The sequence below is a fragment of the Symphalangus syndactylus genome, chromosome 16 (assembly GCF_028878055.3).
Source record: "Symphalangus syndactylus isolate Jambi chromosome 16, NHGRI_mSymSyn1-v2.1_pri, whole genome shotgun sequence".
NCBI classification, from domain to species: Eukaryota; Metazoa; Chordata; class Mammalia; order Primates; family Hylobatidae; genus Symphalangus; species Symphalangus syndactylus.
In genome coordinates this window covers 11510196-11526563 of record NC_072438.2, presented here as the reverse complement: position 1 = coordinate 11526563, position 16368 = coordinate 11510196, and the positions used below count along the sequence as shown (strand labels likewise).

The following is a 16368-nucleotide window of genomic DNA, read 5'->3' as shown; positions in this document are numbered from 1 at the left end:
TGTGCCCAGTTCCATGTATGATTGGTGCCTGGTATCATCATGCTGGGCCCTTCTCACAGGTGGCACACTGAGATTTGGAGACGCACCCTCCCCTGCTCACCGCGGATGGAGGGTGGGATACCTGAGACAGGACCCCTGTCCTTTGGGAAGCCCTTGATTCTCCCGGCGGAGTCCATCTCTGCTTTTCATCTTTGTGCTTGTTGGGTTACAGCAAGTCCCCCTCCAAGTAGGACCCTGCCTGCAGCCTCCCGCCCACCCTCTTCTTGGCAGCCTGAATGACCTCAAAGGTCTCCTTGCTCACCTCCCTGAAGTCCTCCTCTGGGTCCCCATGGCCTCCAGATTAAACTGAAACACCGCGTTTTGTCCTTCAGCTCAATCTGGCCCACCCCTGCCCTGGCTTCAGCCCCCACTCCCACCTGCTCCCTGCATTCACCAGCTCAGGCACAGCCTACTCTGGGCAGGGGGCCCTGATCCCCCTGTATCCCTTCCCACCACATTTTTGCTGAGATTATGGCCACCCAAATTAGGCCCTGGAATCATCTGGGCTAATCGCCACAGGGCCTTCTCACATTGCTCCTTCCGCCTTTCCTAGTCCCTGGCCAGGTCAGCCGTGTACACACCAGCCTCATGGGGATCTTTCTAGAATGTAAATGGTTATGCCACTGGCCTGCTGAGCCTCAGGGGCTCACAACTCCTCTTCCTGTCCTGAGGCCCCTTCTGACACCCCACCAGTCCCAGGCGCTGCCAGCCCTTGTGGTTCCCATTCCTTCCCACTTCAAAGGCCCTCTCCACATGGCCACCTTGGTGAATGAACTCTGTCACCTCCTTTGAGCTTGTGCTGACCCAAACCTGCTCCTGAGTTTGGGGACTGAGTTCTCACTTTGTCACATGAATGTCAACAGGATGGAAAACAAACTCTTTCCCAACCTATAGTCTTCTACTTTCTTCTTAATAGGGAAGATTAGTAGGAAGAATAGGAAGAAATGCCACTCCCTACTCGGCTGGAAACCCCGGAGTCTCTTGGACCCAGGCTAGTCATCAGGCCCCAGGCTCTGCCAGCTCCTGTAGCTCTCTCTGTCCAGCTCTCTCCTTCTCCCCTACATGCTGCAAGAGTGGGCCTATATCATGTCTCTTACCACCTTTTGTCATTTTTCGTCTTGCAGAATTATGCTTCTAACACACATCTGAGAATTCAATCTCCTGCTTGAAAACGGCCCCCATTCTCCATTGCTTGCAGAATAGAGTCCCACAAAATGCATGGAAAACTACATCTAAAAGAAATAATCTTTAGCATCTGACTGTTACTTCTGAAGTTTAAAAATAGTCTGCAAAGATACTGTCCAAAACCTAAAATATTTTTTAATACTAATAGGAGAAAATCGCTTCCACAGGAAGGAGAAAAAGCAAACAGCAAAAACACTTGATCCTCACAGCTCTGTCTCTAGGTCTGTTTAGTCCATTATATTCTCATGGGCTTTCTCAGGGAGGATTAATTCCTGGGTTCCATTTATCTTTTGACCTTACTAAAACCCCAAATAATTTTGACTGCTGAAAAGAAAGCTTACCCTGGAAATAAGTGTAACATACTTGCTTTCTTAAATTCCCAAGGCAAGCTGAAGAAAACTTTCCATGTCTGTATAGTTAAAACTATTGTGTTTGTCATTTGTACTCCAGGGGCTGATACTGTGGTAATTTTTACTTAACGGTTTTATGGCTTTTATGGTCTCATAAACACCTTTCCAACAAATAACTATGGTCAGCAATTCAAAATCAGATGGAGAATTAATTTGTGGCCCAAGAAACCATCCAGGAGTCACTAGGAAAGTGGGTTTCTAGAACGGCCTCCAGGGCTCTGCAGTACACCCCTCCTGCCCTCCAGGGATCTCTTTCTATAAAGGAGCCCTTGTCTTTCTGCCATCTTTAATTCTATCTCCTCAGAGTTCCTCCTTGCAGTCTATAAATATCCCCGAGTTCCTCTCATTTTCAAACAAAACAAAATAAAAAATCTTCCCCTCAGCCCTGCATTCCCACCCTCTCAGCTTGTGTTGTTTTGCATGCTCTCTCTCTCTGTCTCTCTCCTCTGTCTCTCTCTGTGTCTCTGTCTCTGTGTCTCTCTGTCTCTGTGTCTCTGTCTGTCTGTCTCTGTCTCTCTGTGTCTGTGTCTCTGTCTCTGTCTCTCTGTGTCTCTCTGTCTCTGTCTCTCTGTGTCTGTCTCTCTCTGTCTCTCTGTATCTCTCTCTGTCACGCTCCTCCCACCCAGTCTTTGCCTCATCAGCAACATTTCTGGAAGGCATTGCCTGCACAGCTCCCACTTCCTCCTGTCCAAACTGGCTCAACTCTGTCCCCTGATGCACACCCCCGACCTCCAACCCCGGGCTGCAAGGGTCCTCCCACCAGGCCTCCCGGTTCCAGCATCCCTGGTTCCCTGCCTGCAGATTGGGCACCACTCTGTGAATTTTTTCCCATCATGTTTGTTTTTCAGATCATTTTAGGCCTTACTGACTTTTAAAAGAGGAGGAAAAAAAACTTAAAACAAGTGAAGAATGAATAGGAAATATCTTTGACTCGATCAGATTACAATATTTGCCTTAGAACATTCTTATTTCTCTCCTTAAAAATGTTAAGAAAAACTATCCAAACGACTTCTACCTAGTCACCCTGGACTAGAACATTGTCTAACAAGCCACCTTTAAGGTCATTTGACGCTGAAGGGAGGGAGTACTATTATATTTACCCATGACCAAAGCCCCTGCTAACCTGTGGAAGACTGAGGAATGGCAAAGGATTTTTGTTTGGTAGAGATGCAAACGAATTCTGTCCAATAGAGAGGTCTGGTTTCACTGGGCTGTAGGGCATCAGCCAGATTCACATGAAATTTAGCAATCTCGTTTCAGTCATCTTTCACTGACTGCCATCCTTTTTGGAAATAGTGTACCATCCTCTCTGAGTTAAATACATCGATGTATTTAACTCAGGCCACTCCGTTTATTTCTAACATTTTGAAAAGGGAATTGTGGAGGAAGTCAGCTTTTTTTTTTCTTTTTTTTTGAGTCAGAGTCTTGCTCTGTCGCCCAGAATTTGCAGTGGCGTGATCTCGGCTCACTGCAACCTCCACCTCCTGGGTTCAAGCAATTCTCCTGCCTCAGCCTCCCGAGTAGCTGGGATTACAGGCGCCCACCACCGCGCCCGGCCAATTTTTGTATATTTTAGTAGAGATGGGGTTTCACCATCTTGGCCAGGCTGGTCTTGAACTCCTGACTTCATGATCCACCCGCCTCGGCCTCCCAAAGTACTGGGATTCCGGGCATGAGCCACCGCGCCTGGCCGGAAGTCAGCTTTTACATAGTGGTCAGGTGAGGGATTGGAAATTAAGTGTTTTTGCAAAATAAAGTTCATTGTAAAAGATTCTAAGCGAACAACCCCTAACCCTTAAAATGTACCAGGCACTGCTCGGGCTGCTGTGGATGTGGGAACTCGTCTCTCTCGGGGGCGAGCGCTATCACCGCCGGGCTCCAGCCTGTCTCCCAACCACCAACCTGTGCTGCTCTTTGTAGCCCTCAAAAGTGCCTTCAGAGGGTCTAGATTGAAGTACGGGGCAGGGCAGGCCTGAAGCACAACTGACGGCTCCGTCGAGAGCAGGCCCGCAGCTTCAGCTCCCCAGAGGGCGCCCCACCGCACCCCTCTGCACCCCATTTCTTGCCCAGTCCCCGCCCCCTGCCCAGTCCCCGCCCCTGTCCAGGCCCTGTCCCCGCCCTGCTCGGCCCAGACCCCGCCTCTCTCTGCCCTGCGCCCCGCCCAGGAGGCAGGATGCCCGCAGCGGCAGGGGGCGGAGCGCCGCCTGTTCAGCTCCACCCCATAGTCCAGCCTCGCCGACTCCGCCTCTTTTTACACTACGCCTGCGCAGTCATCCCCACGACCCCCGCCGCCGCCTTCTGCGCGTGCGCGCGTCCAGGCGCTCCCGTCAGGCAGTGCGAGGCGCGCGGGGTACGGAGGGCGGTGGCGGCGGGCTCCTGTGAGAAGCGAGCGGAGCTTCCTGAGGTGACTGACGGGGGCCTCGGTTCTGGGCGCCGGGGTGTGGGGCTGGAGGAGTGGCCGCGATCCCCGTATGCACCCAGCTGCCTCTTTTTTTCCTGCGCTCCTGGGGGCTCCTTCCAGGTGCTCCAGCAGCTGCCCGGGGATCACGGCCCGGTCCGCTGGGCGAGGAGCTGGGGCAGGGGCTGCGCGGGGCCTGTCACCCCCGGCTTCTGCAGCTCGGTGTCGACGGCGATTCGGTGGGCTTGTGCGTTTGTTTTGTTACCGTGCTTAGGTGTCACAGCTGGGTGACCCTCGGAAGGAAAGTTTTGCCGCTGGTGCGTCAGGTGTATCGCGGCCTTGGGGTCGCGGATCCCTGGGGCCTGCCGCCGCCTCTGGGGTTCGCGCGGCCGCGGCGTCGGGGCTGCCTCAGCGCTGGCTGAAGGCCGGTCCGAGGCACCCTTAATTGTGGCCGCGCGCTTCCCTGCTGCTCCTGCTGTTCTCCGCGTCGCAGTGGTGGACTCTGGAGGTGGACCCTTGCCGGACGAGTCGTTGGGGTAAATATTTAGTTGATTTTCAGAAGATGTGCCATACTTATTTGCGTTTTCTTACGTACGGAGGGCAGAGAAGAGAGGCTGCCTAGCCTCCTGGTGGCTTGGGTTTGTTTGGATCCATTTATTTTGAATTAAAAACAAATGTTGCTCTATAAAGTGTAATGCATTTTAAACCATTTTATCTTTGGAAAAAAAGATAAAATGGATCCAAATAGATCCACTTTCTTAATTAATTTTCGTTACTGTTGCGGTTTTCTGAGAACTATCCTAATTGTTTCTGTTTCTCTTTATCATCATCAAACATTGCAGCCACGACTACCTGTCAGTTATCCCGCTCTCAGATATCATGTGATATTTGTCTGTGTCTTCTTTTTAAAAACACCGTCGTCATATTTGTGGTCTAATACTTGTTTTCTTCCCCCCTAGGAGGAATCATTATAGATTCTAAAAATATATTTTCCCTTCTCTGTGGACTTGGTATAAAACGTAGCTTTTTTTCTATTTGGATTTATTTTCTAAAAATCAACACCGTAAACCCATATCGGATACAACAAAATTGGGGTAGTTAAACCATGAGTTGTGGAAATGAGTTTGTAGAAACGTTAAAAAAAATTGGTTATCCCAAAGCTGATAATCTTAATGGAGAAGACTTTGACTGGTTGTTTGAGGGCGTTGAAGATGAATCGTTTCTGAAGTGGTTTTGTGGGAATGTGAATGAACAGAACGTGTTGTCTGAAAGAGAATTGGAAGCTTTTAGCATTCTTCAGAAATCAGGCAAGCCTATCCTAGAAGGGGCGGCATTGGATGAAGCTCTTAAAACGTGTAAAACTTCTGATTTGAAGACACCTAGACTGGATGATAAAGAGCTGGAGAAATTAGAGGATGAGGTTCAAACTCTACTGAAATTAAAGAACCTAAAAATTCAGCGACGTAATAAATGTCAATTGATGGCTTCAGTAACTAGCCACAAATCTCTGAGGTTAAATGCTAAAGAAGAAGAAGCCACTAAGAAGCTGAAGCAGAGTCAAGGAATTCTAAATGCAGTGATCACTAAGATCAGTAATGAACTTCAGGCTCTTACTGATGAAGTTACACAATTGATGATGTTCTTCAGACATTCTAATTTAGGTCAAGGGACAAATCCACTGGTATTTTTATCACAATTTTCCTTGGAAAAATACTTAAGTCAGGAAGAGCAAAGCACAGCAGCATTAACTTTGTATACCAAAAAACAGTTCTTTCAGGGTATACATGAAGTAGTTGAAAGTTCAAATGAAGACAATTTTCAACTTTTAGATATACAGACACCATCTATTTGTGATAATCAAGAAATCCTTGAGGAGAGACGACTAGAGATGGCTAGACTGCAGCTCGCATACATTTGTGCTCAACATCAGTTAATTCACTTGAAAGCAAGTAATTCGAGCATGAAGTCAAGTATAAAATGGGCAGAGGAGAGTCTTCATAGCCTAACCAGCAAGGTAAGCATAAGAAATGAGATTGGATTCACGTTGTAATTGTTGTTAGGAATAGAGGATATAATACTGCTGTTAAAGTACTTTAGAATGGTGCATCTAATAAGAGATTACATTTTATTTTCTCTTTGTTCAGTGCTTATTTGTGATCTGTATCAGTGTTTCATACAAATAGATCCATACGTTAATGGAGGGCAGCAATAGTAATTATAATCTCAACCACATTATCTAGTTTATTTTAAACAAAAGTGCTTTAATTTGCATTCTGAATTTTAAATTTGTGTAATGCAGATACAGACTAGACTGAGATTTTCTTTTTAAGATGTGGCTAGAAACTAATTGCTTTATTACGGGTATTCTGCCTCGTTTGCTCCAACCAGAGCATAGTACTAATGAAGTCAGAGGTCCAGGTTCAGTAGACTGAAACTGATTTCTTTTTGAGAATATATGGATAGATGTATTGCAGATGTCTATCTGCACTCTTGGAGAGCTTATTTTCTTGGTAATATAACTGCTAGATACTTGAGTAAAAATGTAACTTTTCTGAATCTGAATATCAGCACCAAGTTAGTTTCTATAGCTGACAAAAAATTTGAATGATATAGGAAATCCAATAATTATGTAGAAGTGCTGAAATCAACTGGCTGACTAGGACCTATTTAGGTAATTTTAACTTAAGAAAAACTAGTAACATATACTTGCATTCAGTGAATAGTGTGCTATTAATAATGATTCTGATTAAAACAAGTATAATAAGATCTCTATTTTGGTAGCCGTTACTATATATATGGTAGTAATAGCAGTAAAATTTAGTAATTCATACCCTTGACTTAGTCCACATTTTTCCCTTTTAAACTGTAATTTTTGTTTATATGAATATTAAATTAGTTTTCATTCATTGAGCTTATTATCTGGTCACTTAAAGTGGAAAGTGAAAATAATCTTAAGATGATTTCAAATTTAGGCATACAGTTTGACATGTAATTGCTTTTCTTTGTATAGGCTGTGGACAAAGAAAATTTGGATGCTAAAATTTCTAGCTTGACCAGTGAGATTATGAAACTTGAAAAACAGATCACTCAAATAAAGGACAGAAGTTTACCTGCTGTGGTAAGAGAGAATGCCCAGTTATTGAATATGCCAATGGTAAAGGGAGATTTTGATCTGCAGATTGCTAAACAAGATTATTATACAGCAAGACAAGAGTTAGTTTTAAATCAATTAATAAAACAAAAGGCATCATTTGAACTTCTACAGTTATCATATGAAATTGAATTAAGAAAGCATCGGGACATATATCGTCAACTTGAAAATTTGGTTCAAGAACTTAGTCAAAGTAACATGATGCTCTACAAGCAATTAGAAATGTTAACAGATCCGTCAGTTTCTCAGCAGATAAATCCAAGGAATACCATTGATACTAAGGATTATTCTACTCATAGGTATGTATGCTTCATTGTTTCTTTAGCAAATATTTCCTTTTGTTTTTGCAAAATACTGGAGAGAGTTTGAGCTAAAATTTCAGAAGTTTTTAATCTTTGCATTTCACTTTGGCCTTTTTTTTTCCATTTTCATATGCCTTTTTTTTTTTTCATTTTTAGTTTTTTTGCTGCCTTTTCCATTTATGTTAGATCTGAAAATAGCTACTTTATAGCTTAAGTGGATGAGTTGGAGGAATGAATGGGTTTATTCCCCTTTAGGTATCATTATTTATATACCTTATTTTAGATTTGGGGCAGGAAGTTTGAATACAGCTCAGCATAGTAGGTATTGCGGGGCAGGGGATTGACTGCATTTGGAGAAGGTAGCAGTAGAGAGGTTAGACTTCATTTCTGTGTGTAGTCAGGAGAATCATTGAGAATGAATGCTAGCTGCCAAGCTTCATCTGGATGTCTGAGCAATTGATGGCAGAGGGATACTGAAAATTGGAGGGCTAAAGTAGTCTTAAGACCTCAAAAATCTGGCTCCTGCTCCTCATTTTTCTCCAGGACTAGGGTAAAAGCATCTAATCTTTTTGTTTTCTTGTTAAAAAAATGAGGGGCCTGGATAGAGTTGCCTCATTGCACAATTTCAGGGGGTACCATTGACGTCATGATCTATGTGAATGATACCCCTGGAATTGTGTAGTTGCATCTATAAGACTAATTGGCAGCTTTGGGATTGAACCAGTTTTAGGAAGTCTGTTACAACTTGATAAAATAACTATTTAAAAAATTCTGAGCAAAAGTTTACTATTATAGCTATTTATGTAACTCTTTATTTACATTTTACATTGTTTAAATTTTACATTTTATATTTTACATTGTTTAACAATTTTAGTTTTTCTCTTTTAACCCCACCACAATCCTGTAATATAGGTAGGTTAAGATGTGTAGTAGTTAAGATGTGGAAATAAGTCTCAGAGATTGATTTGCCCTAGGTTTCACGTAACAGAAAACTCAGACCTAGACCTAGGTCTTCCGTTTCAAATTCATTGCTTGCTTGCTTGCTTGCTTGCTTGTTTTTTCCTTCCTTCCCTTCTTCCTTTCCTTCCTTTCCCTTCCTTTCCCTTCCTTTCTCTCTCTTTCTCTCTTCTTTCCCTTCCTTTCCTTCCTTTTCTTTCCTTTTAAGACAAGGTCTCACTCTCTTGCCTAGGTGGGAGTACAGTGATGTGATGATAGCTCACTGCAGCCTCCAGCTCCTGGGCTCAAGTGATCCTCCTGCCTCAACTTCCTGAGTAGTTAGGACTGCAGGCACGTGCCACCATGCCTGGCTAATTAAAAAAAAAAATTTTGTAGAGATGGGGCTTCAATATGTTGCCAAGTCTGGTCTTGAACTCTTGGGCTCAAGTAACCCTCCCACAATGCTGGGATTACAGGCATGAGCCATAGCCTGTTGTTGTTTCTACTACATCATAAAGTTATATTCTATGAGACAAGTGTTTTCTTCAGAGGTTATCTCTGAAGTGCACTTTGAAGTACGTTAGTGGCAGTTAAAGTTAAGAAGAATTTTATATCTAAAACTTGGGTGGTGGGGAAACTGGGAATTCAGTAATAGACTTTATCTAATGTAGTAGTTAGAATATATATTTCTGTACTGAAATAGTATTACAGTTAGAATGGTTTCAGTTGCTTGATTTTTGCAGGCACACAAATTATTATTATTATTATTATTATTTTTTTTTTTTTGGAGACGGAGTCTCACTCTGTCACCCAGGCTGGAGTGCAGTGGCGTGATCTTGGTTCACTGCAACCTCTGCCTCCCGGGTTCAAGCAATCCTCTTGCCTCTCAGCCTCCCGAGTAGCTGGGACTATAGGTGCATGCCGCCATGCCCGGCTAACTTTTTTTTTTTGTATTTTAGTGGAGATGGGGTTTCACTGTGTTGCCCAGGCTAGTCTCGAACTCTTGAGCTCAGGCAATCCGCCCGCCTTGGCCTCCCAAAGTGCTAGGATTACAGGCGTGAGCTACCGTACCCAGCCAATATTTTTGTAAGTTGTTACTTAGCTATCCCCACAAATGCTCCAATACAGTGGATTGTAATTTTGAAAATGATACTGACTTGATAATTTTTCCCTATAATTTTAATTTTTACATTTTAGGCTTTACCAACTTTTAGAGGGAGAGAATAAGAAAAAAGACTTGTTTCTAACTCATGGAAACCTTGAGGAGGTGGCTGAGAAATTGAAACAGAATGTTTCTTTAGTACAAGATCAGTTGGCAGTATCTGCTCAAGAACACTCTTTCTTTCTGTCCAAACGGAATAAGGATGTGGACATGCTTTGTGATACTTTGTATCAAGGAGGAAATCAGCTTTTGCTTAGTGATCAGGTGGGTATTTGCCATAGTAGTTAAAAATGCTTTTTAAAAAAATGCTTGTTGTAAAAGATATTAAAGAAAATGTTAACAGGAGGAAAATATTACCCCAATTTCATTGCCTTAATATAAAGTATATTTCTATATCTCCTAATTTTTGTTCACATATAAATGTTTTTCAGATAGTTTTGATGAGTGTGCACAGAAATTTAAAAATGTATATAATTTTTCAGACACAAAAGGATATGTAATGTTTATATTAGTGTTAAAAAATAAAATCGCTTCTGTATTTTTTTCACTCATCTTAGCAAACACAGGATTGCCTTTATATCTTTAAAATCCTCTGTGTACACTTAATGGTACATGCTCCTCCTAATATAATTCCTCTCTCATCTTCAAAGAGTAACTACCATGCTTAATTTTGTTCATTATTTTCTTGCTTTTATGTATAGTTTTATTACACACACACACATACACACGAATATATATATTCCTAGACTGTGTATTTAGTTTTATATGTTGTTGAACTTTATATGCTGTTATTATACTAGTGGTGTTATACCAAAGGCATGTATATTGAAGGTATGTATCCTTCAATGACTTGCTTGCTTTTTCAATGGCTTAACATGTTTTTGAGACTCACTCATGTTGATACACGTAAAGCTGTATAGTTCATTCATAGTTTTCTCTTTTGTATAGTTAGTATTCCATTATATGATATTCCACAATGAAATTATCTGTTAGATTGACAGACATTTAGGTTATTTACAGTTTTTGTTACTATAGATCATACTGTTATGATAGTCATGTCTCACAGCTGCACATTTCCAGTTTCTCCACATCTTTGCCAACACTTGTTATTTCCTGTGGTTTTTAAAATAGTAGCCATCCCAATGGGTGTGAAGTGGTATCTGTGATTTGTTTTTTGAAAGGTCTCCCATTACTGATTTTTGTCTTCTTGATCTATTGAGAATTGTGTAAAAATTTCCACTGTGATGGCGGATTTGAAAATTTCTCCACATAGGCCGGGCGCGGTGGTTCACGCCTATAATCCCAGCACTTTGGGAGGCCGAGGCGGGTAGATCACAAGGTCAGGAGTTCAAGACCAGCCTGGCCAAGATGGTGAAAGCCCGTCTCTACTAAAAATACAAAAATTAGCTGAGCGTGGTGGCGGGTGACTGTAATCCCAGCTACTTGGGAGGCTGACGTAGGAGAATCCCTTGAACCCGGGAGACAAAGGTTGCAGTGAGCCAAGATCATGCCACTGCACTCCAGCCTGACAGAGCAAGACTCGGTCTCAAAAAAGAAGAAAATTTCTCCATGTAGTTGTATATCATTTTTTTCTCTATGTATTTTGAGTCTATTTTATAAGTTATATCCAGGTTTAAAATTGCAGTGAATAATTATCCTGGTCATTTTAAATTGCAGTGAATCAAAGCATTTAGCATTACATAATGGCTATTCCTGGTGATGCTTTTTGTCTTGATATTGTTTTGTCTAATATTAATATTCCTTTGCCATTTTTCTTTTGCTTAGTAATGTAAGGCATATAGTTTTCTTTACGCTTTTCCAGTAAGTTTTTATTATTAGTTAAGTCTTGATTCATGGACCCAGGGTAGGGATCATCATGTACCCAGGTCCCCCTTTACCACCCTGGGAGAAGGATGGAGAACAGAGGAAAGGTGGGGTGGAGCCAGTTCAGATTTTCCCAGGAAACGTGCCTTTGTCCCAGGTCAAGACCAAGGATATGGGGCAGAGGGACTTGTACACATGCCAGTACCATTTGCACACAGAGACATCACCCCCTTTAGCAGTCATTGCCGTCTTGGAGTGGTAGAAGTCCAGGTAGTTCTGCCAGCAGTTCATGTTCTGGTTCTAGTTGACAAAGTGGCTGTCAAATGGGACAGTCCTGTAGTTCTTAATTTTGACCTTCATGTCTTCTGCCATGTTGCTAACTTCTAAAGACCCTCAGCAAAGACCATAGTTTTGTTTTTACTTAGCATGATGAAATAAACATTTTTACTTTCTAAATAGTTTTCTTAACTTTTAATGTTAACTATACTGTCTTGATTTAATTACTATGCCATCAATTTTGTAGCTGGTTATTGTTATTGGGCATTTTGATAGTCTTCATTTTTTTCTTTTGTTTGCTCTTGAACAATATCATATGTATCTTTGTGTATATAGCTTTTTGTTGTTGGATACTTTTATCTGGATAAATTCTTGGAAATAGGATCATTGGGGTTTTTTGTGCCAGGGTAGTATATACACATTTTTTGCCTTTGATACGGTCAGATTGCTTTTTAAAGGAGTTTATAATGCTACCACTACTATTTAAGTGTCTACTAGACACCATTGACCATATGGCACACCATCATTTTATGAATTGCCAAAAAAGAAAAACTCTTAGTTAAACCGGCACAATGTTTTCTCCATTAAGAATTTTTGTTTTTCATACTTACTAGAAAAGATCTTTTTAGGTGTAGGTAGACATAGATTTTTATCATACCACTCTTGGACATATGTTAAAAGGAAAAAAATAAGTCAATTTAAATGGTTAGGGTAGTTCTAAAGCATCACATTTCAATGTTCAATTCTGCTCTTATTTTTTGACTCAGAGTTGTCTGTAATTTTCCACACTGTATATCAAGAATGTTGATGAGAAAGTATTTCTTAAGAGTACCTGGCCAGAAACAATCATATGATGTTCTTGATTAAGATGCATCTTCATTTCAGATATGTTAAAATGTGAAAAAAAATGCATCCAAGAATCACTAAAATATGGTAATTTCACTCTAATCTTATCAGTGGGTATTATTAGTGTTTTTCCCTAGCTCAATGTGATATAAAATGCCATATCAATTTTAACTTGTGTTTCTATTATTAATGAAGCTGAACTTCAGTATCTGTAGCAATATTGTTTTAGCAACTGTATGATCTTTAGTATTTAATTGAAGGTAAAGATGAGATTGTTGTTTCTCAGTATATTCAAGTTTACCAAGTTTGTCTTAGAGGAGATCACTAAATGTAGATATAATGTTGAAATTACTTGATTTTCAAAAGTATGTATTTTAAGAAGTACTGCTCTGTGAATTGGCATTTATGACAGGTCTTAAGTAGTCATTCTTGAACTTGTACATTAGAATCATCAGGGAGCATATCAAAACGCAGGTTCCTAGCCCTGTACAGAGATTAAGTAATTTAGTCTAGTGAGGGAGTACAGGAATCTGTCTTCATAACAAGTACCTCAGATAATTATGATATTTGTGGACCATGCCTAGAAGCTGTGGAATATTGAGGATAGTTAGAGCAACAGATTTTTCAGAGAACCTCTTTGGTGATACTGGCTAAAATTTATAAATAGAATGCTTGATTAGAAAGCTATGGAAACTTGTTAATAATCTGGTTTAAATGCTAGATACTGAGGAATTTGAATTTACTGTAATAAATATGAAGGGTCGGCATGGCTGGATTCTTGAGCAGGAAAATGATATGATGAGTCAGGATGGTTTTCGTGGAATGTCATGGGTAATTCTATTTGGTAAGACAATACGAAAAAATGAAAAATGGAGATTTGTGTTAATTCTCTTTTATTGGTCTTCATTTCAACTTTCTCTGTACCTTCTGTCTAGAATAAACAGAGAATAGGCTAAAACAAGGTTTGATTTATTAAGCAGAATATAAGCTCCATGAGGGAGATTTTGTTTATTCTTGTATCAGTAATCTCTAAAACAGTACTTGTCACAATAGTATTTGTTGAATATATGAATGCACAGAACAGCTTACATATCAAGTACACTTCAGGAAGAGTTTCCTTTGAATCACTTAAAATTACCTATCAGAAGTTGTTGCAATTAATCTTACTTAGAATTTATATTAAACCTGTTATGGATTTTAAATTGAGGTTTATTTATTGCTAAAATTGCGGGAAGTTATTAAGTCCTTTAAAGTCTTTCCATGTAAATTATATTTTAATTTTATAATTGGTGTTAGGAATGAAGTGTTTGAATTTTTATTTTTATTTTCCTTTTTTAGGAGTTAACAGAGCAGTTTCATCAAGTTGAATCTCAACTGAATAAGCTAAATCATCTCCTCACTGATATTCTTGCTGATGTGAAGACAAAAAGAAAAACTTTGGCAAATAATAAATTACATCAAATGGAAAGAGAATTCTATGTATATTTTTTAAAAGATGAAGATTATCTGAAAGATATTGTGGAGAATTTAGAAACTCAATCAAAGATTAAGGCTGTTAGTCTTGAAGATTGAAAATTACTGAAAACTGAATCTTTATTACATGTCCTCTTTTATTTATTAGAAGACTGTGTATAATAAACACTACTAAATTTTTAAAATTTGAGGTCAATGGAACAATTTCATTTGATGAATTCAAGTATTATATTAATTTGGCTTTTTTTCTCATGTAGTACATTCAGAATACCAGTGCTTTTTATGACTTGAGCATGTGTTTAGTGGTACTTAGTTCTGGTAATTTTTTACTTACAGGGAAAAAGCATTATTATATAATGCAAATATTTTTTAATATAGTTATTGCTCTCCTTTACTTTCTTTTTAGAAATAGAAATTTTCTGCTGTTAAATTTTTTTTTTTTTTTTTTTTTTTTTGAGACAGAGTCTCACTCTGTCTCCAGGCTGGAGTGCAGTGGCATGATCTTGGCTCACTGCAACCTCTGCCTCTCGGGTTCAAGCGATTCTCCTGCCTCAGCCTCCCGAGTAGCTGGGACTATAGGCGCGCACTGCCACACCCAGCTAATTTTTTTGTATTTTTAGTAGAAACGGGGTTTCACCATGTTGGCCAGGATGTCTCAATCTCTTGACCTTGATCCCCTCTCCTGGCCTCCCAAAGTGCTGGAATTACAGGCATGAGCCACCACGCTCAGCCGCTATTAAGTATTTTAAAATGTGTAGAACTTCTAGTCAGCATTTTTAAATCTGTAGACCTTAATATGTGAAATAGCCAAGTCCCCTCATGTTTGACTGTCAAATAAAATTCTGCTGCTCAGATTGTATTCCTCCATAATTCCCTGCTATAGACCTTTAGGCTGTTTTAATGTCCCTACTTGTACCACAGAGTATTAGGACTTCCTTGGCCTTCTTTCATTCATTTTAGAGTCTGAATTCTGGGGACTCAAAAGTTACTACAAGACAGCTCAGCAGTGCTTTGACTTTAATGTGACTTACACATCATAAATGACTTTCAAATGAAATTTGAATTTCAAAATTCTGTAAAAGTGGTTGCTCAAAAGATGTATGATACTATTTTAATCAGTTTAAGAGCAAAAATGTTTCATTGTATTTAACAGTGGTATTTGGGCAACCAGAAAATATTTTAAGCGTTGCTCTAAAATAATTTGAAGTAGCTCATCTGTTACTACATCAGATGCTTCTTGAGTGCCCAATTTATACATGGCCTGTGATAAATACCATGTGAGCTTTGTAGGAATACCTTTAAGAATATTCCTCATCTGTTTGTAATATAGAATGCCAATCTAAAAACTACATGTTTTGGGTGGTCTTTATGGAACTTTTTAGCTATAACCGTCAGAAAACAGGCATACCTAGATGACAGATGAACCTTCTTGATTTTTGAAACCCATTGAACAAAAATATTTTGCCAATTACTGTGTTTATGTTATTTAAAATTTTATGTAAACCTTAATTTTGTAGCAATAAATTTTGTTTAAGATTTTGCTGTCAGCTCCCTATCACCTGAGCAACTTTTTTTTGTTGTATGTATTTTTTTCTATTCTATTTTGGGATAGAGAATTTACTTAAAATTTTTCTTTTCTTCAAAAATGTGGAAAATATGTCACCTGGTTCCTGGTTTATGGTAGCATATTCTGTTTAAATTAGTGTCACATATTTAGATGTGTGGCCAGATGCTTGATTTATTCAATTAGTTAATTTTTGAGACAGAGTCTAACTCTGTCACTCAGGCTGGAGTTCAGCGGAATGATCTCAGCTCACTGCAACCTCTGCCTCCCAGGTTCAAGTGATTCTCCTGCTTCAGCCTCCTGAGTAGATGGGATTGTAGGCGTGCACCACTGCACCTGGCTAATTTTTGTATTTTCAGTAGAGACGGGGTTTCACCATGTTGGTCAGGCTGGTCTCTAACTCCTGACCTCAAGTGATCTACCCACCTTGGCCTTCCAGAGTGCTGGCATTACAGGTGTAAGTCACCATGCCCCTGCCCAGATGCTTGATTTATACTGTCCCCACCCAAATCTTCACTTGCTCAGCCCAGGGGGCCAGCAGGGCGGATCAAGGCACGGATGGTAGTTGGGTGTCTGCCATAATTACCCAAGTTAGTTATAATCGTGTTACCAGATATGTTTATTTGAAGATTTATTTATTTATTTATTTTTTTTTTGAGACGGAGTTTCACTCTTGTTGCCCAGGCTGGAGTGCAGCGGCATGATCTCAGCTCACTGCAACCTCCGCCTCCTGGGTTCAAGTGGTTCTCCTGCCTCAGGCCTCCCGAGTAGCTGGGATTACAGGCGCCACTATGCCCGGTTA

At 40.3% G+C, this 16368-nt stretch overlaps 2 protein-coding genes and 1 pseudogene across 4 annotated transcripts in view; 2 read left to right on the top strand and 1 right to left on the bottom strand.

The window, feature by feature from the left end:
* Window positions 1–3932: 3932 nt before the first annotated feature.
* HAUS3 (HAUS augmin like complex subunit 3) lies at window positions 3933–15557 on the top strand. 3 transcript variants are annotated; one of them, XM_063619704.1, is made up of 5 exons: window positions 3933–4038; window positions 4992–6046; window positions 7043–7482; window positions 9619–9847; window positions 13868–15557. In XM_063619704.1, the coding sequence occupies exons 2-5, from the start codon at window positions 5138–5140 to the stop codon at window positions 14099–14101; spliced, it is 1812 nt and encodes a 603-aa protein (XP_063475774.1). In that variant the 5' UTR covers window positions 3933–4038; window positions 4992–5137; the 3' UTR covers window positions 14102–15557. The 3 variants fall into 3 exon arrangements, with proteins under 3 accessions (XP_063475774.1, XP_063475775.1, XP_055102202.1); XM_063619705.1 differs by lacking the exon at window positions 13868–15557 and adding an exon at window positions 12569–12685; XM_055246227.2 differs by lacking the exon at window positions 3933–4038 and adding an exon at window positions 4429–4568.
* Window positions 3989–16368, top strand: part of POLN (DNA polymerase nu) — a 166055-nt gene continuing 153675 nt past the window's right edge. The window contains exon 1 of the mRNA XM_055246226.2: window positions 3989–4568. The gene's annotated coding sequence lies outside the window, so the exon portion shown is untranslated. The remainder of the gene's footprint in view (window positions 4569–16368) is intronic.
* On the bottom strand, window positions 11531–11779 carry LOC129464809 (cytochrome c oxidase subunit 6B1-like; annotated as a pseudogene).

Coding starts and splice junctions, on each gene's coding strand:
- HAUS3 (XM_063619704.1), top strand. CDS start 5,138: ATGAGTTGTGGAAATGAGTTTGTAGAAACGTTAAAAAAAATTGGTTAT. Junction 7,483..9,618: donor AAGGATTATTCTACTCATAG/GTATGTATGCTT, acceptor TTTACATTTTAG/GCTTTACCAACTTTTAGAGG. Junction 9,848..13,867: donor AGCTTTTGCTTAGTGATCAG/GTGGGTATTTGC, acceptor TTCCTTTTTTAG/GAGTTAACAGAGCAGTTTCA.